Here is a 24,312-nt window from a genome sequence, read left to right as displayed (position 1 = left end):
CTAAAGGGAGAGCAGCGATTAAGGGCTAGCAAGAAATCCCTGAAATTGAAGTTGTGTCAATTAGAATTAACAGAGATTAGTTGCTTTCTCTCACTGAAAAAAATTAAATTACAAATTATTAGAGAATAGAAAGCATCCCTCTAAGCCTAACAGAATTTATTTACCATGACCTAGGTGGGAAACAGGCTCTGTCAGAATCAGTACATGATATATCAATTTATGATTGGGCACATTACTATGGTCCCATGGTCTAGCCAAAATATTATGCAGCAGTTGTTAAAGTGCAAAAGACTCAAGCATAGCAGGGAGAATGTGATTAATTTTCAATTACCTAAGGGGGTGGCTTTGGTTGAGGATGGCCAAGGAGTACTGCATTCCTGCTGCCACCTTCAGACCTTCAAAGAACATACCTCACTGTGCAAATTGCAAACCTGTCTTGTAGGATGTCAGACACCCTGTTAGGGCAGCTCTTCTTTTTCCCCAGCAGAACAAGGGCAGGTGGAAAGGAGAGGAGGACGATAGCAGGGTGAGAGTGATCCACAGGTGTGTATTGAATGGCATCTTCTCGTTGTAAAAATTAGTTTTCTGAGTTCATTTTCCAGCATCTGCTGCGAACAAGGGAAGTGAATCATGAGCCACTGGTTAAGAGCTGAGAATTAAGCTCAGTCCTGACACAAATGGACATAATTTCTGTTGCGAGTAAATGGCATTGTACCCACTTAAGTCAAAGCCGAATTTGGCCAGTAACATATACCAAGCTCCAAACTAGTAATGACAGAGATAATTAAGAAATAATGACAGTGGGATAGAACAATGTCACAGGATAAAGGTCTCCTGCCACTCAACAAATGCTGAAATGAGGCTCATTTATCATGAATGAATGTTGAGGCAGAGCTGGTGTCTTTTAAAAGCACGAAGCTTTACTTTTTTGACAATGCTGAGTAGTAATTATTTGTTTCTATTATGTGGAAGTAAATGATTGATATAGATGTAATAATTTTGTTCAGTAGCTATTGATAGCATAGATGAACAGGTGTTCACTTTATAAATAGTTGACCTATTTTATTCTAATTAGCTTAGACAGGAGATGTCTTAATGTATTGTAGCAAAAGAGTGCAATCCTTCAAAACAAATGTTTTTGCTGTATTTGCACTACTACAAATTATTTCAGAGAGTTTTGTACTGCTCCATTAGGACCTAATCATACATTCACCAAATAGTGTTGCTGTGAGAGGGGGATGCCACATAACGGGCCACAAAATCCTTAATTTACTAGGTTTTCTAATGAAATATTTTGGAAGAAAATTTTGGAGACGTTATAGAAGGCACTCTACCATGAAAAGTACAGAGGAACAAAACCAGAACAAAAATTACAATCACCAAACAAACTGCTTGTGGCTGGGTTCAGGTTTGATAGTAGCTTTTGGAAATCAAAGTGGAGCATGCTCATAGCCACCTCACTAGAAGGCACCCAGAGACATAAATTCATTAGATGCAGATGAATAGCCCAAATTCATCAGTAAAATCTGGCTGCATTGAACTATTCTAGCAGCAAAACATACCTTATTTCACCAAGGCTTACGGTTGGCTTGTATTACCAGAAATAGAGTATTCTGAGGAAGCTGGCTGGGAGGAAAAGCTTTGAAAAGTCTGCTGAGAAAGAAAAAAATCATTATTCTATTATTCTGAGTTCTTCAAACCCACCTGCTTCACAAATCATGAGATATTTCAGCATGAGTTCTTATCCACAGCTGAAGACACCTCTCTAATACCAGTCACAATCTCATTCCTCAATAAGTAAAACTAAGAGAAAGAAGGGAAGGTAATAGGAAGAAAAAAGGCAACAGAGATTGTTAACATTCTACCATTCAATAGAATATGTCCTTTTAAGGCACCACGTCTCACACACATGCTTGAACACATTGCTTCTCTGTGACCTTGCCTTTATTCTGTTTCAAAAGTAGGTGAAAAATGATAAAAATGAGAGGTTGTGTGATGCAGGTGATACAGCTAACAGTCACAGAGCGGAGACAAGGACTAGCCCTTCAACTGAGAAATGGCAGATATAAAAGGCTTATTAGCTTCAAAAATACTTTATCCGGTAAAAAAAAAAAAAATCAGAGGAGGAAACCGGCTCCAGACTGCTCTTCTCACCTTTTCCAACATGTAATTAGCCATCATACAACAGGAGTTACTGCTACCTTGCTCCACTGCCCGTCGCCAGCCTGGAGCCACCTCCTCACAGAGCACCACGTCTTCAAGCACATTTGCACCCCATTTAGGACTGAAGATGAGCCAAATGAGGTTTTCTAAGCACCCCTTACTTCCATCTAACAATAATTATGTATCAACAGCCAGGGCTTTGTGGGCACTGCTAGGCCAGACAAACCCTGCCCATGCTCTGGAGCTCCCCTCACCCTGCCCATGGCCTAGGACTCCATTTCAGCCCCTGGGGCCACCAGCTTCTGCACCAGGGGCATTGCAGCAGAGCTGGCCTCCAGCTTCCCACAGCCCTGCCCTGCCCGGCCATGGGCCCCACCAAGCCAGGCCCACGTCCTGGCCCAGCCTCAGCCCATCCCTCTCCACGAGGAGGTGCCATATGCATGGGGCTGGGGCTGCCTCCAAGTGCCCCCCTGGCTGCCCTGCTCCTGAGCCACCACCGCTCCCTGCTCCACGGCCCTCCGCGACCTGCCAGCCTTTCCTGCACCCTGGCAGCAACATACTTATTCATTTTGCGGTCATTAATCAATGAACGTTCACAGCTCCTTTGCATATAACTTGTTAGGTAGGCCTTAAAATCTTCATAGGGGGCAAATGGTGTGCCACACAGCCATTCCCCCAGACAGCCAGGATGAGCTCTCAGGATCTAATGGCTTCCCAATCGATTGCTTCGCTACTCCCTCTGCTCAAATAGCCACAGAAAAGACCACATCACGTGTTTATAACTATGCAGTGAAAAAAAAAAACACCACCACCACTAAGTATTTAATTTAATTACTAGCTAGTGGCTGAAAAGCAAACAATTCACTGTGGATTCAGGACTCTGAGACACTAAAAACTTCCCCATCCCATGTATCACTTACAAAGCACGATTTGAAATAAAATAGAATAGTAATCACTTTGCCCTCTGTCCCTAACCAATTATTCTCGAAGAATTATAACATTGTAAATCTCCATAAATTATTCCATGCCATACATCTTTTAAAAAACATTTATTTGCTAATTTGCTGCTGACTCTCAGAAGTTGCTTTAGCTCTCTGTGCAGGTCCTGTAGGACTCTCTTTGCTCAGACTTAGTCTTCGGTATCAACTACACCCAATTAAACAGAAAAAATAAACTAATGGTTGCTCAGCATTTCTGAAAATTGAGGAAGCGTCTATTTGGACCAAATGTGGGGGGCTGCCTTTATGATTATGGCTTTTATTCATAGTGAATTAGAAGCTGGAAAAAGCAACCCAGGTGAGGGCTGCATTGTACCAGGTACTATGAAAGTGTGGAAGTGAGAAGAGCAAATTCAGAAGAATGGTAGAAAAAAAGGAAATTTAAACTCTTTTGTATTACTGCTAAAGCTAAAATAGTGTTCCTGTTCCTAAGTGTTCAAACCTTATGTTGGCAAGAAAAATAAAGGATACTAGAAAGAGTTACTTTCCTCAAGTTATGGTTTGTAACTCAGAGAAATTAAGGGTCCCTCTCAAAGACACAGGGACATCCTGAAGACTGTTAGAAAACAGGAACGCCCATCACTGCTGTAGCCACGAGGCTTCAGTCCTCTTCCAAGGAGGCAGTTCTGAATACTCAAAAAGCTGGAAGCTCTCTCCCAACCCATTCAATATTTGCTCTGATGACAAAACAATGCCAAGCAGTTAACTTTTCGTGTCGCAAGGAGGAAGGGTGTAATTTCATGCGTTGGATTCCTCTGCTAGTATTTCACCTCATGAGCAGAGACCCAATTCTGACCAAAATGATCTCATCTTCATTCAATTAGAATGCAAAGAATGGCAGCATTCCCATATCCAGCTGACATAATGTTTCAGTCTGTTATTATGGGCACCTTTACATAGCTTATGGCACCCGTCCTCTCTAATTTGCAGGTTAGGAATGTTCCGCTTTGACTGTCTCCTGGATTGCTGTATAACTGTAATAATGCCTGTCAGGTAGCTCTCTTTTTCTTTCTTTTTTTTTTTACATTAGGAGTGAAAGACACTTCTTACTGAAAATTAGAGGGTTAAAAATATGTAGCTAGAGTAAAACAATCTTTAATGTTTCAGGGTTTATTTTGCTGTTTAAAAGGGATTTAAAAGTTAAGGAGATACTATCATGAAAACACTGTATCTGTAATTTTGTTACAAACAAAAACTGTATTTGTAACCTGTGTTTTCACTTTCTTCTTCTACTGATAGCTTCTTAAAAGCTGAATGCTGAAGTGTTTCTTTTCCCCCAATTCTATTGCTTTTTTGGTATCCTAATTTATTTCTAAAACAAGAGACCAAAGCCAAACTTTGAAAGATGTAGAAATACTTGAAGGTTCCAGCTGAGACCTGTGTGCCATCTTGTTAAAAACATTAGTTTTTAGGTAAGAAAGTAAGCAGGCATGATAGACAAGAAGCACAGAGGCGACCTGTTGAAGACTGGACAAGTCAAGGGCAAATCATGGTTCTCCCCGGGTATATCTACACAGCCTCCACTTGGCCGTGCGCAGTGGTACCCTCAGAGCCAGCCTCTCCTTGCAAGCACGGCTACAAATGCAGTTGGAGACTACTTTCTGTTGCAGATGTCTTTGGCATTGTACACTGCCACTCTGGCTGAATTTCAGACAGAAATTCACTTCAGAAAGTGGTCAAAAGCTATGAACTGTGGAGTATACCATTACTATGGCTATTCTTAAACCTGCTTATCATCATCTGCAGCAGAAAGAATACTTTTGACCCCATACTCACTAGACCAGACCATTCTTCCTTTGCAAATTACTAGGCCTTCACTCATTTACACCAGATAATTTGTGGCCTTACACTTAGTAATGCAGCTTAACTCTGAAAGACATCTTAAACCTATCTCCCTTTAGGCTACCCATATTGACTAAACTTCAAAAATCCTAACGCAGTGTTTGTTAAAGGACACATCTTACAAAACTGGGTATTTATCCCATGTTTTTCTAGTCTGAAGTCTAGTACCCTAGCCACTGCTTGGATATTGCATAGACAATATAAGGATGTGAATACATTCAATTAATGTGAAAAAACCTGAAATTTTCTCCCTTAGTCAACATCAAACAACAGAAAGCAATCAAGCCAGTATGAACTTGGTAATGACCAGCAGTCAGGATAGCAGGAGTGGATAAGTTCTGGTGTGATCTCAGCAGCTGGAACCCATGAGGCATGAGTCCACTGTATCCTAAAAAATCACATGTTGTGAGACAGCCTGAGACCACTTCCAAAAGGGAAATAAAATAAGTGATCTTTGTGGCAACAAGGGCACACCATGCAACTGCATATTCATTTAAAAACCACCGAGCCATGGAAAATCCAAGCAGCTGGAGCTGAAGCTAGAAAGAAAGCTTTTCTATCCTTTCATATGCAGAAAAAGTAGTTTTCCACTAGAAGAACACACTGGAGAAAAATGCCATGATTCCTAATCTCGATCCACACTTTGGACTAAAGTCCTCAATACAAAAGTGAAGAATTTCCTTCATCGATAACTTGACCCCAACAAAAAATGGTATGTCTGTATCTGGTGTAGGACAAGTGTCGTGGTTTGGGCCGAACTGAACACTGAAGCAAGCGACAGATGCTCTCCCCCACGACCCTGAGATAGAAAGTCTCATGCTCTACCAACTGAGCTAGCTAGGCAGGAGACTCTTAATTCGTATCTCACCAGCAGAATCATTTTATTTCCTAGTGAACCTCATCTCATAGTACTTAAGCTGAGAAAAACTATTTTGTTGATAAATTAAAGTTTACATCCATGCTACTTACTGAAGAACAGGATTTAGATGGTGATGCATTTGATAAAGATACAGTGATACTACTTACAGTGGCTGGTAGTTTCTGCATACCTAAAAGCATTTTAAAAGTACTTAGGACAGCTAAGAGAGGTACCAGTTGGGTACCTGTCTCCAGACATCTACCTGAAAATCTCAGTCTTCAATTTTTTTTTTCTTAATTGGTAATGTAGAATATACCTGTTTGTGCTTTTCTATATCTATGTACTTATCAATATTACCAATAGTAATGGCAAAAAGATAGTATGATCTTCACTGAAATTATGTTCTTGTGTGCAAAAGCGAACAATATAAGAATGTACCAAAGTCTCACTAAGTAAGTAAACACGCAGGGTGGCAAACCGATCTATGTGTGAAACTTTGACTCCATTATAATCAATGGCAAAACTGCCAGTAACTTCAGAGACAAAAAATTTCACTCACGGACTGCGTGATACGTCCATGGGCACAAAGACAGTCTGTAGAAAGGCTCAGGAATAGAACAAGTTGGGTCTCTGCCTTTTAATGCAATCCTTACTATCCTTAAATCCAGTTTCTGCTTAAGACCCTTCCTTCATCAGTCTGTATATGTATCTCCTGTTAGCTTCTGCTGGAGTTCTGAATATGTCTCAAAGATAAACAGACTGCTTCATTATTAGTTGGTGGTACGTGACAGAATTTTGGGAACAGGGCTGTAAATGTCACATGAACAGTAAATATGTTCATATTTTGAAGTTTGGAATTAGGCATCAGTTGCCTTCACTGCAATGAAAATATGTACATACCTTTTTATTGCTGGCAAGCCTATTTTAATGAGATAATTATACAGACTTAGATCCCTACGAGGGTTAAATGAGTCTTCAAATAATACTGCACAGCTCTGTGCCCTGGGCTAGTTATAGTCTAAACATTCTAGGATTTGTCAGAACATTTTGCAGAAACAACACAAGAGTTTTGACAATGCTAGTCTCAGGAAATGCATTGAACAGGGAATGATTTCTTTAGTAGCATCTGATATTTCTGAAATACCTGATAAATCTGTGAAAAAGCTTTATGGAATAGACTTTCTGAGGGTATTACAGTCTGTATACAACAAAGTCTATTACTTTCCTAAGATTTTGAAAAATACATGTTCATAAATTCATATGCATAAGTGCATGAGGTTTCAAAATGCTAAGTGGCTGATTTTCGAAGTTTTTCACAAGTATCTATTATGTAAAGTATAGAATTTCAGAATTACAACTGGAATACCCATTTCTTTAATATTTCATAAATTACAGTTATTGATTGATGGTTATAAAGTTTTCAAATGTTAAACTTTGTTAGAAAGAAAGTTAGTTAGTTAGAAAGAGTTATTAATTTTCAGGTAACAGACAAAAAATTCAAAATCTGGAGGAAAAAAAGCAGACCAGTACACAAGTTAACTTCTCATGCTTATGAAACCAAGACACCCTAGCAGCAGACTGCAGGCAGTGCTGTTAAGCAAACTGCAAGCAGACTTCCTTTCAACTATGCCTAATTAGAATTAAGTATTGAAAGACGTACATATGCCACCGAAGTAGAAGCATGTTTCTCCGCAAACATAAAAATGTATCAGAATTTCAGTATGTATATGCACAAATTAACAGCTTAAGTCTTGTTCAGCTATGCAGCCGATAACTGAAACAACCACTAGCAGTATACGCTGTACTGATTTTTAGAAGTATTTTCAAGCACACGCAGTGCCTGGAACTCCTAAATCTATAAAAAACACCCCAACCAACTACACAGAACTTGTTGAGGAAACAGACCGTGAATCATAACGTTACTCTAACTCCTTTACAAGTTAAAGAAATAGCCAAAGTCAACTGTTCGGTAACTCCGCTGCTGAAGAGTGTAGTGGAGATGGTGATTTGGTTAATGAAGTTATCTGACGTTGCTCGCTAAAACCGTATTGAAGATTAACTGCCCGGGTCACCTAAGAAATAACGTTTCGGGAAAAACGACAGGAACGGTGGGGAATAAGCTCTGCTTCATCCTGCCGGCGCGACGAGCCACCGCGGAGCTCCGCACCCCGGCTGCCTCTGCCGTCGGGGCTCGGGGGTCCCGCCGTGGGGAGTGGAGCAGGACTCCACCCGCCGGCACCAGCGCAACCCCCGCACCGCTCCGCACGGCTCCGCTCCTCCCCGCGCAGCCCCTGACCGAGGCCGCCGCCCGCCCCGCCGCGCTCCCAGCGTGGCCGTCACCCCGGGAGCCGTCCCGGCCGTGGGGCGGGGGAAGGAAAAGTTTCCCCGGGGGGAGGCGAGGAGCCCCCCCCGCCGCCTGCGCCCCCCCGAGCCAGGCTGCCATTGGCCGAGCCGCCTACCGAAGCCCGCTAGGCACAAAAGGCGTTGCTAAGTGGATGCTTATTTTTTCCCCCTCTTTTTATTTTTTTTACCTCTCCCCCCCCCCCCCCCCTTTTTTTTTTGTCTCTCCCTCCCCCCCTCCCTCCCTCTTCCCCCTTCACTACTTCTTCGGATGAGAGCGCGGGTTCACTCGCTCCGCGCCCGCCGCTCCGCTCCCGCCGCCGCCGCTCCGCTCCCCGCGGGAGGTTGCGCGGGTCGGGCGCGGAGCCGTCCCGCGCCGGCCATGGCCTAGCGGGCGGCCGGGGCCGGGGCAGAAGATGAGTTTCCCCGCGGAGGACGGCGTGGGCAGCCTCTGCCACAAGGCGCTGCAGATCATCTCGGAGCTGTGCCTGGGCGGGCAGGTGGAGCGGGAGAAGTGCGCCGGCATCTTCCCCTTGGAGACCGCCCGTCAGGGCATCGGCGGCACAGGTACCGGTACCAGACCCGCCGCCCCGCCGCTGCGCCGACCCCCGTTCTGCCGCCGCCGCGGGGCGGGCAGCGCCGGCGTGGGCGGCCGGAGAGCGCAACTTTTTCCTTTGCCTTCTCTGCGTGCGGAGGGGGCGGAAGGGGGGGGGGCAGTCACACAGCCCGCTTTAAAATCGTCTCCCTCTCGCAGCCCGCGGAGGCTCCCGCGCCCGGGAAGCAGCGAGGGAAGCGCCGGGACTGCCGAGCCATCGCCGCGGGGTGACCACCACCACCACCACCACCACCCACCCCACCCCGCGCTTGGGGTGGGGGCCAGCGCCCCGAGAGAAACGCGGGGAGGGCGGGGGCAGGCGTGGGGACGGGGAGCGAGGAGAGGCGCCGAGGGGAGAGAAATCGCCGCCGACGTGCGAGCCCGGCCGTCGGCTGGAGCCGCGCCGGCGGAAACGGCCCCTGTCCCCGGCAGCTCGCTCGTTTGCCCCCCGCCGCTCCGCTTCGGCAAGGTTTTCCCCGCGGGTGGGAGTTTCTCTTTGTGGAAAGCCCGGAGCCGGGCTCTTGGTTGCGTCTGTGGGGCCGTGCGTGCCGGCAGCCGGGGAGAGGGCGGTGTTTGATGCTCTTGTCACGGGTGGGCAGCGGTTCCTGTGGTTTTCGCCCCGTCGCCCCTTCTCTCCACCCCAGCCGTCCTTCGGTGTTTGGCGGGCGGTGCCGCGGCCGCAGGTTGCGCGGGAGGGGGCGGCGGGGGTGGGGGGGAGGCGGTCGGGGCCGTGTGGCTCGGCGCGGGGCGGCGGGGCGGGAGATCGGGCAGCCGCCGGGCTCGGGGCACAGCTCGCCAAGCCGCGGCTCAGAGTAGCCCTGCGATGAAATTTGACGGAGCCCGCTGCGCTTTCTGAGCGGGGTTTGAGATGTTTGACATCCCCGCCGTTGGTCGCTGAGGGCGGCAGGGGAGCTCTCTGACAGCTAGTGGGAACCTGTAGAGTCAGGGCTGCCCTCCGGTGCGGTCCGGTGCAGGACTCGTCCGGGAAAATTTGGGGTGGGGTGGGGTGGGAGGGGGCGGTGGGAATTCGGGCTAATTTAAATATTCCAAAGCCAGAAAAATCGTCAGGGCCGAAACCAAGATTCTGACTTCTAACGGTGGTGTCGTTTGGTCACTGATGTCTGGATTGTCTGGGTCTTTCGGAACCGGCTCTGCGCTTTTGCGTTATTCTGCACAGTACACTCTGGACCCCTTGCTTTCCATGGCACTTATTTTTGGGACGGGGCTTGAAAATTAGTCCAAGGTCTGCGCTTAATTCCTGCCAGAAGGGCATTCCATATGTGCAAATGGACAGCTTGCACTATGGCCAACAAACAACAAGCGTACAGTGCAAATTAAATAAATTAACACCAAGTCATGAAAAGCAGCAGGTCCTCAGCATGTGCCCCAGGTGCGCTGTAGCTACAGCCGCACCTGTTACTTTTTTATTATTTTTTTTTCTTTTCTTCTAATGCCCACAGATTTTACCGCGAATTCCGGGTTATTTGTAGTATCTAGGAACATAAAACCTGTTGTCTGAAAGAGAAGCGATTCTTCTTTCGGGCCCCGGTACCTGTAGCGCGCTTCTCCCAGGGCTTTGCGCTCAGTTTCCAGCCGGTGAAGGCGGGCGCGTCCCGCAGCTGCAGCGCAGGCGGCGGGGGGGGGAGGCGGGACGACCCTGTCCGGCTCGACCCGGCCGTCCCGGGGCTTACTCGGTCCGCCGCGGGCGTTGCGGGGGTCGTAGCGTGTCCGTCGATTTGTTGTGCTTTAGTAAATGCTAACTACCGGGTGTGTTCCCGTCGCGCACCGGGTTTAGTTGTCTTGGCCCGAATCGTAGAAGGTTGCATGAAAATACGGAGCTTGGAAAATTGGGCTCTGAAAAGATTAGTTTCTCTATCTGATTTTTAGAGAGTACTGCAGAGGGAGTCAGGTGTCATATAAAAGCAAAGTTGATGTGTAAACAGGTGGGCTGTGAAGGGTACAGAAATGTCCCAGGAGGTAAGCCAAGGTTTGCTGTGTAGAAAATTTGACTCTTCAACACTTGCCTTGGTATTGCCTTCTGTACAGTAACAGGAGCTTCTTTTAGGCGTTTCTTCAAAGTCAACCATCTTCCTTTTTTTTTTTTTTTCATTTGTAAACCCTAACTAACTTGCAACTGTTGGATTAAAAAAAAACCACTGATATTTAACAGATCAGAGGCTTAAAGCACTGGTTCACACATCTCAGCTAAGTTCCTAAATCTCACTTTTTCCTCCTTGAAAGAAAACCATTATTAGATGATGGGTGTCAACTTTATTGGCACAAATATTAAATTAAACATTAATAACACTGACAGTGAGCATATATTAATACTTTCTGGCTCCAGAGGAGGAACAGACACACTGTTGTTGTTGATAATTGACAATATTTTAATATGCAAACACTTGGATAGACAAGGCATAAATATCACTCACATTAATTTTATGAACTGCAAGATTTTAAATACAGTGTCTAGGCTGAGAGAAATGTGGTCATTGAAAAGCGAATCATGTAATCTCTCCTGCTTTTCAAATGTACATAGAGTTCCTTATCATCTCTATGGATAAAGTTAATGTTGTCCACAGTGCTGAATATCTGTAGTTCCTGTTCATTAAAGGTAGAAACGTTAAGTGTTCTCCATCATCATTCTGTGAATGAAGCCATAAATGTTTGTGTTTTCCTGAAATACCTGTGTCTCATACATAGGGTGGTAGCATTTGACATGAGATTCCATCTCATGTAGCCATATCCTTCTGTGGCTGAGTAAATTCTGCACAGTTCTACTGTCATGCAGCTGTAGCTGTATGGTAGAGGGGAGGAATGGCTAATTTAGCCCTCTCAGTTTTGCTGTATCTCCCAAATGATGATGCAGGAAGCACTTTCCCAATGTATGCCCACGCCAGGTGATACACGTCATGGAACCAGTTCAGTTATTTGCAGGCTGGGGCTCCAGCTATAGCAGTGTGATGGGAATTAGCTCCTGCAACAAGCACTGAAGTGTGTGGAGAAGAACCTACCATAGTAAGAGTAAGAAGATACATGAGTTGTGAGGAGGACTTCTGGAAGATGTGGAGGAGATAAAAGACCGTGAGAGGGTTCTTACAGAATAATGGTTTATTATTGTATGTTGTTATGTTATAGAATAACAGTTAAGCTTTCAATGAAAATCCGAAAAGAAAATAGTCCAGGAGAAGATATGAAGAGGAGAGAAAGGAAAATAATAGTGGTCTATGTAGGGATAGTGTGTTTTCTCTTTAAATGGTGGGTTCATTCATTTTTCCTAGTCTCAAAAATAATACACCTTAAAGTGTAACAAAGATAGCATAAGTAAAAATCACTAATGAGATTTAATTGAAGGAAAGAAGGCTAAAAGATGAGGAGACCCATATTTGGAAAGGAAAGAATAGTGCAAGAAACATTTCAGAAAGTAGAAGAGTAGATGATAAAAAGGAAAGCAGACTGTTTCTGTTTCATACAAGAATAACATGCTCTGGAAGTCGAAAATGTTAAAAAAGGCAACTAGAATTGCTGTGATACGGTTATGTTGGCAGGTGTGATGGTTGCTTTCTGTTCAGCTAGACCGTGAAAAGCAGCCAGGCTTCTCAGAGGAATCAGCTACTTGAGACAGAAGATGTACCACCCAATCACAGCAAAATATGAGGCAATATTCACCTCGTGACCCAAGAAGTTTCACTGGCAAGCAGAGAGGGTGGGTACTGATTTTTTTGGTAGTGTAGGCGTTAGGTATGGGAAAGAAGCATAACGAGGATGACAGAATCAAACACGAAGAAGAGGGAGCCAGAGACACAGTCAGAACAAAAAATGGAGAGTATGGCGTTGGGAAGGCAAAGGACAATAAAATGAAGCAACAAAGCAGCAGGGAGAGTTATTCATGTTTGCTGCTAGCAAAAAAAAAATAACCTCCATATGTTTGTCTCTTCTTATTCTCGGAGAAATAAGAGTTTGGGTGTTCTTTGTAGGCAAACAGAAATGGCTGATTCTTGAATAGCTTTTTCCTCTCACTGACACCACCACCACCTTAGGACCCTCAATTACTGCTCACTGCTTGGGTCAAGAAGGGGCAATCATATTTAGTGTAACAGATAATTAATCTATGGAACTCATAGCAAGAATCTTAGTGAGATAAATAATTTTGTAAATTTCTAAGAGCTTTAGACAATTAGTGAAGATACGACATCTGCTGTTATATTTTCTGCCCTTGTAATTACAAGGACTATTAATTCTCTCATCTCAGGGGAATGCTCGAGTGAAAAGATTAGGAAGCTGTTTACATTTATGGTACCTTTATATAGTTAGATGACTGTGTGAGCTTTCTTCTTAAGGGTATAACATTTTTGGCAAAATGATTAATTAGATGTGTGATTTTTCTGTTTGGGTTTTTTTACACCTCCTTTATTTCCAGTAGATTTGGGCAAAATGATTAAGATGTTTGTCAACTAATAGGAAGAGTTCATGTGGAAAATAAATGGGAGCTGGATGTGCGGGATTGCACCTAACAAAATTTATCTCTAGTCCAAATAAAGTATTTCCTAGAAGTATCCAAAATTCATATGTGCAGCTTGGTTATACCTGTATTTTTACTCAGGTTATCTGATTAATAAAGGGCTCTAATTCATTTTTGCCAGTTAAGCATCCCTCCTCATTTTCAAAGGAACCAAGCACATCAAAGTCCCAGTTGGGAGCATTTCTGAAGGTTAAGCCAATTGCTTTGGCATCCAGCTCTAGGGACACATGTTTAAAATTCATTGCATGTCCTCTACAAATGGTGGGCACTTTTTGCTGTCTTTGCTTTTTTTTTAGGCCTGCTGGTCCTGCAGAACTTCACTATCTCATTATCAGTTCTCATGGGGAACTGATGTTTATAACAGAGCTGTGAACCCTGTTGCTTCCCTGCCAGGAGGGCATATTTTAGCCATGTAGAGAGTTCTAGAGAGTGGTATTCTCTCTTGCTCTTTTGCTTGTCAGACACTGAATTTTTGTAATTTGACCATGCAAAGAGCCTCAGCTTTGACAGGATTGGTTTTTATTCATCTAAATATTCTACTCACAATTTTTCCATTACCTATCAAGTTTGTAACCCTACGCTTGATCAACAATTTACCGGAGAAGTATAGAGGGAGTAAGAAAACACTGGAGCATCCTGCACGCGGCCGTTCTGTAATATAGTCCCGCTCTTCCCTGAAGAGCAATGTCATGGGTCCTGCTGCTGTAGTTGGCATGAGTCTCCCATTGGTGTGCACACACACACATACTTAGAGGGGAGAAAGAACAGATTTACCCCATAGTGTGCTTGCAAGTTCTTCTCAACCATGCCAGAGAAAGCACCAAGGGGACCAAAATTGGCTTGAATTAATGTGAAGACTACTGTCATCAGTGTGGGACTGTCATACAAGAAAGGAACATTTTTCTTCATGAGAATCTAACTGTTGTGTGAAACAATTGAGCATTCTGTGACAGAGAAATGTGATAAAACTAAATAATAAACATTTGAACAGTTAACAGACCGATCAAATTATTTACAATACAGCTCGTCGCCTGGTCAGAACAAAGTTATTACCAGAGGGAAATAAGGGTTTGGGGGAAAAATGTGCAGGGTTACTGAAAAATATGCTTTCCAAAATAAGCGTTAACAAGTGGTGAAAACCAGAAATGCATCTAATTCAGCAGCATAAAGGTAGAACAGAGGGTAACCATACCACAGAGACCAGATTTATTTACAGTAAATGTGAAGGCAGTCACAACAATGCAGAAGTACTCAACATGCAGACAGCAGCGATACACAGCAAAAGCAAGAGTTTTACAAAATAATCATCCGCCATATATGTTTTGCAAAGAAATAAAGATGAAAAATACAGAAATGGTTGTAAACAGCCGGAGGACAAATCTGTAATGATGAAGAGACACAGTGTTTTGCTGGGTCTCATCATCTGTGTGAGATGTTTGTTATATAATGCTGGGTAAGAATAAATATAACCATGACAATTCAAAAATTACACTTGAGCTGTGCAAACCTTGTTACAGCTGTGGTATGCTTATGATTAATGGCAGTCCAGTGGGCTTAGGTTGTGTTTTCATTTCATTTTCTTGTCTGAAAGAGGATAATGAGGTGTTCTTGCAGATGCTTACAGAGACATCCTCACAAGTGTGAGAGCAGCATGAGACCAAGCCCAAAGCTGGTTTTTAGTTTGATGGAAGGCAAGGGGGGCAGACGTGGGTTGCGCAGAGATGGGAGTTGCCTCCTATTGAGATTAAGTGAGAGTTAACAAGTAGGAAAGTAAGTAGGCCGAAAAAAGCCTTGGAAGTGGAGACAAGTGATTCACATTTGGTGTGTTAGAGAGGAGAGGCTAGTGCAGTATCTCTTGCTTCCAACAATGCAGGCAGAACACCATGACCCTGTCAGGCAAAAGCGAGAACCATCTCCTCTAGTCACATACAGCACACCGATCATGTACCAAGGCTCATGAATACACAGCTGTTGTGGCAAATTCCTTCTGATTTCTTGAAAACAGAAGGTAATGTGGGCTAGGAGAAGGCTAATTAAGATTTTGGGAAATACCTTGTATCTGCTGTATGTCATGTAATGTAAAGTCCCGTACAAGGAGCTTGAAATGGCAAAAGAGGGTGTTCCACTTGTGGTTGGATGGGCATAGATTATGAGATGCATTAATAAATAATATAACTTAGATAAAAGATCTTGTCAAGACATTAAAAATTTTATGTGCTGTAAAGATGTAGTAAATCACGGTGATAACTGACTCCATTTTATTCCCTTACTGTCAAGAAACATGCTACCATAGAGCTTTGTTAGCATTAAGAAGTGATATAGCAGCCAGTAGGTGGTGATGGCTGTTTTGAACAAATTCAGGCATCAGACTGAGTTAACAGCATAGGAGGGAACACATTCTCAGTAGGGCCAGAGTCAAAAGATTTGAGGAAGATCTTCAAAGTATGTTTCTCCATGAGAATGGCAGAGAAGATCACACGTAGGCTTTTAAGTGAAAGGCTATTTTTGCAGTTTGAAATTTAAGTCGGGTGTTTTGACAGGTTCAGGTTATGAGAGAGAATACACGACTGTGCACCTGCCACTTTCTGAGGCACTCTAAAGCATTATATCCCCATCTGCAGGGATTTGGATGAAACAGAAGTAATTGTGGAAGATCTGCTAATGCTGAGTAAAAATGAACGCTAGCAACTTTTTATGTTCTTCAAATTTCCCCAAGGAAAACTGAACAGCAGAAATGTTGGGTTGGACCAACTAGTTCATATACATGGGGATAAGGGAGATTTGTTGGACCCAGACCTTTTACAATTGATAAAGCTCCTGCTTTCCTGCTTTATCTGATTGAGCTGACTCCTGATATTCCAGACACAAGAGTTCCCTTTGGAGTGGTCACTATGGAAAGAGTGAAGTTCCTTACAGCTGATGAACAAGAGAACAAATTAAAAGTTAATGAAAAATATATTTGAAAAAGGTTACATAGACATTGTACTTTAAATATTTAAGAGAACCAAGATCAGATATAGACCAAGAGGTGGGTCAGAAGAGAATATAACCCCCCTTTTCTCCAGGCATTCCTTTCCCCCTGTTCCTTTGATGGCAGGAGTACTTTCTCTTCAGCATGGTCCAGATCAGACACATGCCAGCCCCTTAGACACATGGGCAGCTACCTCATGGCACTGTCTGGCCTCTCTCCATTCAAGATCATGGATTTGTGGAGCATGTTTTTCCAAAGTTAAGCATCAAGGGGTATAGGCTCTCAGGGTACTGACTAAAATGTAGATGAACTTAATTTGGTTTGGAAATGGAAAGTCTGTCAATGTGCATGTTTGCAAATGGATTCATGGGCGGAACTTTTTTCAGGCAAGTTTCCAACAACAAATTGTTGGAAGCCATAGTATGGAAATCATTGCTCAAAACACTCCCTAGCATCCAGAAAAAAGATGGGGATGTTTCTGAAGTGCTTGCCTAATATGGAAGACTGGCTATCAAGGAGGCTGTTATGGTGGAAATGTTTCTGAAGATATTTATAAAAAATGCAGAGAGATTTTGAGGTAGGTAGAATTCACGCACTTCCCAAATACACATGCCTTTCTAAAATAAGAAATATAAAATTTTCCAAAATTCCGTATCTTGAAAGAGTACTTTTAAATAGAAAACCATGAGAAAACAGGATACTTTCTTTCAGTTATGAAATTTTATCAAGACTATGAAGATGACGTTTAAGGACAGAGATCAGTAAAGGAAAATCACCAGGAGGGAAATGTTAACTCCATTGAAGTCAGTGCAAGATTTCCCACTGATCAGAAGTGGGTGTGTTGAGAAAGAAGATTTGCTTCACATTCCCAAGATTACCCAGCATGTGAACAGGAAGGGCAAAACCATAATGCTGCATGATCAGATGAATATTCAGAAAGATGTCCTCTTCTGTGCAAATGTGTAGCACTGAAGACAAGCTGCAATTACCAGTTCAGAAAAAAGTCGTCAAACAACTGCTTGTAGTTTGAGATAATTTTTCTCTTCCTTCGTACCAGAGGCCAGCGAGAACATTGTTTACAATGGTGGCAATTAACGTTTTCACAGCGGAGTGAGTGTATCTCCTTCTGCCTCTAAAAATTTAGGCAAAGTTTGAATTTGCCACCAGTTCTAGATCTTTAAATAATAATTACATATGTGAAGTGCAGCCCTGGTCTGATGATACATCCATCCTTCGGTACCCACCAGATTTCCTTGGCAGGGATATGAAGAAATTCCTAGTCTGCAGAGCTGTCTCTTAATTCTTAAACCAAACTTCCCATTAAAAAAGTAATATAAGAGATGTATCCAGTCTAACGCACAAAGGGGCTGGGAAATTCAATGTGTCTGCTCTTCTGCAGATGATTTCAGTCTTCACATAACAGCAAATCTCTCATAATTGCTCAATTGAGTGACTGTCAGAAGTGAGGAAATGAAAAATATGGTTTTTATGTCAATTTATATAGCATATTGATTGCTTTTTAGCAATTATGGCAGTACATGTAATTAATTTTTTTTTTTTTTGTAACGAAGTATTTTTTGGTCAAATTCCTGACAATTAAAATATCTCATGTTTATGTTTAAGTATTTGTTGTATTATGAAGTACAATATGTGAGATTTTTTAATTTATTAGTAAAATAGCGAAAGTGGAGACTGTAATTTGTACAACTGCTTGTAGAATCAGCTCCTACATCTTTTCTCTGCTCTTGAGACTTTGGGTGTTTTAGGGCTATAAAACATACATTTCCTGTAAAGATTTTGAGATTGACTTAGAATTTGAAATAGTTTAATGGAAAAATAGAGAAAAAGCTTAGAGAAAGTTGAAGTACGGGAGTAGGTGTTGAAAAGAGACACCAAGTTATTTGAAGGCTTGAAAAATGTCTTGCAGTGAAAAACTTAAAATAGGGTTGGCTAGAAGTGCTTTGATGGAATATTTTTCAGCTGATAGTATCTATTCATCAAATTGAAACTCTGCTGCAAGGGATCGGTTTTCATATTTCTGGTTTTGAAATGTTTCCAGCAGTTTCAAAGTTGTTAAAACATCCTGTTTCAACATTTTCTAAATGAAAAATAATAATATAGTTTTCAGTTCTAAAAGCCTTCCTCTCAAAATGTAACCTAATTATGGCAACCATCTCTAAACTGAGCTGGAAATATTGCAAATGACCCAAAACTGAGTTGCTTTTTAGTTTCTTTTTTTTTTAATTTCTGATACATCATCGACATTTTCAAGGGTTCTACTTTTTGTCAGGCTTGGAGAATGGAAAAATACTTTGCCCATCTTGATTGAAAATTCAGCTAGTTTGGTTTATCAAGAAAGTTCCCTCAGTGGGGCATACCTCTGTATCCATATATTAAATTCACTTAAGACCATTCTCTGGCACTGAAGCCAAGTCGCACGTAAGAGCCTCTCTCCACGCTAGTAAAGCCTGTCATCTGCTGAAACAGAAGAGCCACATCCAAACCGCCTGTTAAGAATGATCATTGCCCTGCTCTAATTCCTGGTCCATGCCCAGGAATTGGTTAGGAGGGTATGAACTGGCCCGGTTTAAAACCATTCCAGGGACTGGTATAGGCAATCGAGTTTCAAGTCCTGGGTTTCTTTCCTGGCACTGTTTAGTTTATTTGTGTTTTGCTTAGGCATGTCTTATGAAGCATATCATATCTTTTAATCTCTTATACGAAGACATGAAAGAAGCAATGACTGTAAATTAGAACTACAGAAATACAAATCAGAAATAAAAATTTGCAACAAAGTCATTAACCATTGAAAAGTGCGGTAACTTTCAGCATCTCTTAATGTCTTCCCTTGTTGTCAAGATCGGACAGTCTGCTGCAGAACATGCACAAACCGAGTAAAAATTACTGGGCTCAGGAAGGATATCAGGGTAAACAGTAGATTAAATCCAATAGCCTAATAATCCCTACTGGGGATAAATTAACCTAGAAAAGTAGTATGCAAAAGTATCCTTTGCTTCTTGTGTTACACTACTGTTAGAAATAATTATGCATCCATTCATTTTATGGAAGAATCTTAAATCAGAATTTGCCGTATGAATTTCTCGTTAATCTGACATGCAATATTGCGAGGGCTACGTTTTGACATTTAACTACAGGCAGAAAAGGAGGACGCCTTTCTCAGGACTGTCAGGAAATGGTCAAGGCAGCATATTTCTGTTCAAGGCAGGGCAGCAGTTTGTGCCAAACTCTTTACATCAAGAAGCACATCCTCTGCCAGTTCCCCCATGACACTGGCCAGGACGTATAAGATGTAAGGTTGACTGGGACCGTATCCAAATCCCCAGACTGCAAACATTCTCTATTTGCTTTTGCTGCTGTCACACATTTTCCTATTGAATGGGCTTTAAGCTCAGTGTTTGTTTCTGAGAGATGTATCTGGATATTATATATTAATAAAGAAAAAGTTCCCAAATTTTCTACTGGAATCTTGATCTCTCAAAGGGACCTGTGAGCTACATGCAGTTCCACGGACTTAGTACATACCTAGAGGACTCTTTTTCTTCCTGTGATCCTCTAGAAAAAATATGCTTAAACTCTCATTGCACTTTTCCACTGGTTCAGTTTAGTAGTCGGTAGCCTGGAGCTATGGATACAAAATATTAGCTGTTAAACTGTCAAAACTTGTTGTAACAAGCAGCCATTGCTTTAGGGACTTTTAAGCAGGGTTTACTGAATACTTTTAAAGCATACAAAAGGCTCTTTTCAAAAGGAAAGGGATTTTTTCAGTTATATTTTGTAATATGACATGATACTGGAAAAATCAAAGTGAAACATGTCACATGGAATTAAACTCCTAATTAGGGCTTAACTGGCATTTCTGGTGATCCACCATCTCCTAAAATGCAAGTACGTTTACAGAATTTCCTTGGTATGAGATCTGTCCTCCTATCTTTGTCCGTGCTAGTGGATAACCTAACTGATTGTGGCAGAAAAAGTCAAATACAGGGCAGCAGGGGTAGCTAAGTGTCTCTTACTATGGTCTCCGTGCAAGTCAGGGCATTTTATGGTGAAAATGCCACTCAAGCTGCATTTTCAAAGGAGAATTTTAGATACTAACGTATATGTGCTGTCTTGGTCTAACACAGTCTTGGTCCAGAGCTTAAGATTTAACTCTAGAAATTTCTTATTTACGATAGACTATATCCTATCCCTATTTGTGCCGCTTAAATGTTAGGTTTTAACATGCTTCTGAAGCAGTTAGCACAGAGAGTCAAAAGTTTGGCAAGTCTTCAAGAAATTTGTGTTATCAGCCTGGAGGTTTAGAACTGGTCTATCTTCATGTGCACTTATGTTGACTGGGGTCTAACTTTTTGAGCAAGATGTGTTCCCGAGCAGACACTCGTTGACAGCAATGGCTAGATGTATTTGGGACCATTTGAGAAGTCTCTTACATCCTGAGAAGTCTGACTGAGCGCATGGCTAGTGATACAGATACTGGCCCCTGGCCTGAACAACAATTAATGGAGTATTTCTGAAATAGATATTAGAGAATGATAACATTTTAAACATAGAGGCTTAGATATCACAAAGGAAAAAGCATTAAATAGGACTTTAAAGCTCGATGCAAGTTAATGATCAAAATGCTTCTATCTCCTTACCTGTGTCATTTTTAATATTTTTTTTCTCTCCATGTTTTTCTGTCATGATGATCTTTGTTTCTAATTCTTTGCAGACATCTCAGTCAGTCTGTTAGCAGTAGTCGTCAGCTTCTGTGGGCTCGCCTTGCTGGTAGTCTCGCTTTTTGTCTTTTGGAAGTTGTGTTGGCCCTGCTGGAGAAGCAAACCTCTCACTTCCAATGCCAGTAATGTCCCTCAGAGCAACTCCAGTGTTCCTACGGAGGTTTTTGAGACCACTGAGAAAAAGGAAGTTAAAGAAAATGGAAAACCTACTACAAAGGTACTTGAAGCTGCATTGAAAATTAGCCACACTTCACCTGATATACCAGCAGAGGTCCAGAACGCACTGAAAGAGCATCTGATCAGACATGCACGCATGCAGAGGCAGATCACTGAGCCCACGTCCTCATCAAGGTAAGTCAGGGGCACTTGCGTCTGTGCATGTTTCCTGGGAGCAGGTAGAGCCAGAACGCTCTGCTGAAAATTTCCAGGATCCTAGTTTATTCGCTGACTTCTTAGCAGTTAATGGTGAAACAGCGGTCACGTGAAGGCGAAGCCTCAGAGTCCTTTGAATAGAATATTCTGGAACATATGGTGTACCTTCAGTTATGTCATTATTTTAACACAGGAAGATCAAATCTATGTCTTCTGCTACTTTGTAAATACGTATGTTACTACTTTAAGCATTTCCATTGTAGGTTTTGTGTATAGGAAAATCTATTTTGATGTTATTTTTTAAAGTACTGCAAGTCTGGCTTTTCACAGAGATATTTTTATAGATACAGCAGTTGCTTTTGCAGATTAAAGTTTCACTCTCCACTAAAGAAATGACAGGTTTGTTGTTGATGGCAAATTTCTTTAAGAGGTGTTTAGCCACTTATAAAGGAATTAAAATCCCAGTCTAAGAATGTAGATCCTTATGGACTGATCTTAAAGCAGCACAGATTTTATATAGATCCTTAAATAAATGACAAGTATATAGTATTGCTGAAGTGATTTCGTTTGTGTTAAAGTGGAGGACACAAACTTTTCTTTTGTCTCGGGTACTGCTTTATATTGAAAAGTAGTGAAGACGTGTGCAGTGACCTATTGTTTCAAAAGAGATTTTCTTCAAACACTACGAGCAGATTTAATGCACGGAGAACAAACAGTGAACTGCAAAGATCACTTTCTACCTCAGAAAAAAAAAAGAAGGGATGTTTTATAAACAAAGAATGGGAAAATTAAGGTTAAAGGAGGCACCTGAAGTGTTACATAATGCCATAAATAAGAATACAAATACTGTATAGGAAGTAGCTTTCCCTCAATAAAACATTTGCTACATGAACACATGCTACCAAAGGAAAAAAAAAAAAGGCGTAAAAAAAAAAAAAGACAAAAAAAAAGCTCACATTCACAGTAATTGTTGGAGGCACAAGGTTGGAAAAGACACATGCATTACATTTAGGGGGCATATACTTTGCTGGCCTTCTGTGAGTCCCTAAGACAATGTTTTGCCAGCTCAGTGCACTCATGGTGGTGAGTGCTGAAATGCTTTTTCCCAGCTATTCCAACACTGTGGAACAGCCAGCAGGCAACCACAGGAGGTTCCCAAAAATGAGAGCACTGCAGCCAGGGGAGGTCTAACTGACTTTAACAGCTGAACCATCTCCTGAATTACGAGACTCTGCGGCTGGCTTTAAGCCACATTGCCCTGGCTATGCCTGGCTCCACTGTACCCGTCTGCTAGGAGAGGGAGCACAGTATCCAAGTCGCTCTGAGGAACATTTCCAAAATACTGGGAAGGCAACTTTGAAATTGTAACTGTTAGACTAAACACAGAGGGACCAAAACTGATGCAGCTTAGCATGACAAGGGTGTTACACAACTCGCTGTTACCTAATAGCAAGAGTTTTATCCATCACGTAGCAACAGGTAAATCTGAAGGTAATCAGACTGTCTGACTTTCTGAACAGACAGAAGAAATATCTGGCTGGCAAATGGACTTGAATAGTCCCTGTGGTACTATAGCAGAAGACAGAAGTTCCAGGGACACAATCCAGAGTTACTTCGGGCTGTGAAAGTATTCCCACAGACCTCTAGAGTGATTTGGACTGGGATCTAAATGCATATAAAATATCTGCGAAGCCAAGAACAGTTTTACAAAATTAAAACCTGCCATCAATCCCACTCTTTCTGCACATGTTGGAAACTTTGTAAGGGTGCTTTTTCTTTTTATCGTCTCAAGATTAATAGGGTTAAATCTCTCCTGAGAGGACAGTTCCTTTGCTTTGAGTAACCTTGGTTATCCCACCTCAGCCAATTAATAGCAGGGTGTTTGAAGACATCACCTTCCTTTACACTTTGATGAAAAACTCTGCACCTTTGCTACAAAACATGTTTAGAATGAGATGTGTCTTTAAAATTACCCAGAAATGGTCCTTTCTGTGTTTGTAAATGCATTTTTTTCTATACCCCTGCCTGCCTTAAGTGACTTTAATCTTCCAACAGCCCCTATTAATTATTGCTGCCATGTGTGAGATGAAGACTGGACATTTAAACCAGCTTTCTGGATTACTCTTTCATTGGGGACCTCTAAATAAAGGGGAGCCATTAGCAGGCCCCTTCAATGCAGCAGTGCTTCATTGTATTCAGGAGTCCTGAGTGGCCCAAATGCACCATCTCCTAACTGCATTCCATTGACAAAGGGCCTAATGGAAATGTCTGCTGTCTGGATTGTCTCCTCTACACTGATCGCACCTGAGCTGGGGCAAAGAAAAGGATTGTAACCAGTTCTATGATAGGTTCTTGCAGCCATCAGCTCTTAATAAAAGAAATAGAATCATATTAAGTCATTTTAATTGAAGCATAAGGATTTTAAGAAGCCATTCAGAGCAATAATAAAATGTGCCTAATCACTTTTTATAGACTGTACATTTAAGATGAAGACATGTCAGTGTAGGGAAATGATGAATTTCTGCTTAATCAGAACTATATAATTTTCATAGTTCCTGATAATATGAAAAGATCTGCTTGTTAAAAAAAAAAAAAAAAAGCCCTTTAGTCCCTGATCCCCATTAAGCTATGGTAGAAGTCCTGAATCACTGGTGTTCATTTACAAATATTTTTGCTCTGAGTTATTGAGGACCACTCTTCCAAGTACTTTGTGAAAATATTCTGTAATATAGTTTATTGCTTCTATGATATTCCTTCCATCAAACTTTCACCTGTATTTTCAAAGGCCATGCTTTTTGCTCTTTAGCATTAGGTAGGAGAGGAGCTTATCATTCAGCTCTGCAAAGAGTAAGTTGGTTTCCAAGAGACATAAAGGCAAAAATGAGGTGCTTGGGAATCATAGAATAGTTTG

General features: G+C 42.1%; 1 protein-coding gene across 2 annotated transcripts in view; it reads left to right on the top strand.

The window, feature by feature from the left end:
• Nucleotides 1–8,468: 8,468 nt before the first annotated feature.
• The window catches only part of SYT10 (synaptotagmin 10), a 49,377-nt gene continuing 33,533 nt past the window's right edge, over nucleotides 8,469–24,312 (top strand). For both annotated transcript variants that reach the window (XR_010069024.1, XM_063319579.1), the window contains exons 1-2: nucleotides 8,469–8,769; nucleotides 21,023–21,380. Coding sequence is in view for 1 of the 2 variants with exons in the window: in XM_063319579.1 (XP_063175649.1) it covers nucleotides 8,619–8,769; nucleotides 21,023–21,380 (509 nt within the window). In the remaining variant the exon portion in view is untranslated. The remainder of the gene's footprint in view (nucleotides 8,770–21,022; nucleotides 21,381–24,312) is intronic.

Source organism: Chroicocephalus ridibundus, chromosome 1, assembly GCF_963924245.1.
Source record: "Chroicocephalus ridibundus chromosome 1, bChrRid1.1, whole genome shotgun sequence".
Taxonomy (NCBI): Eukaryota; Metazoa; Chordata; class Aves; order Charadriiformes; family Laridae; genus Chroicocephalus; species Chroicocephalus ridibundus.
Note: the sequence above shows the minus strand (reverse complement) of the source record. Positions and strands in the feature narration are given on the sequence as shown.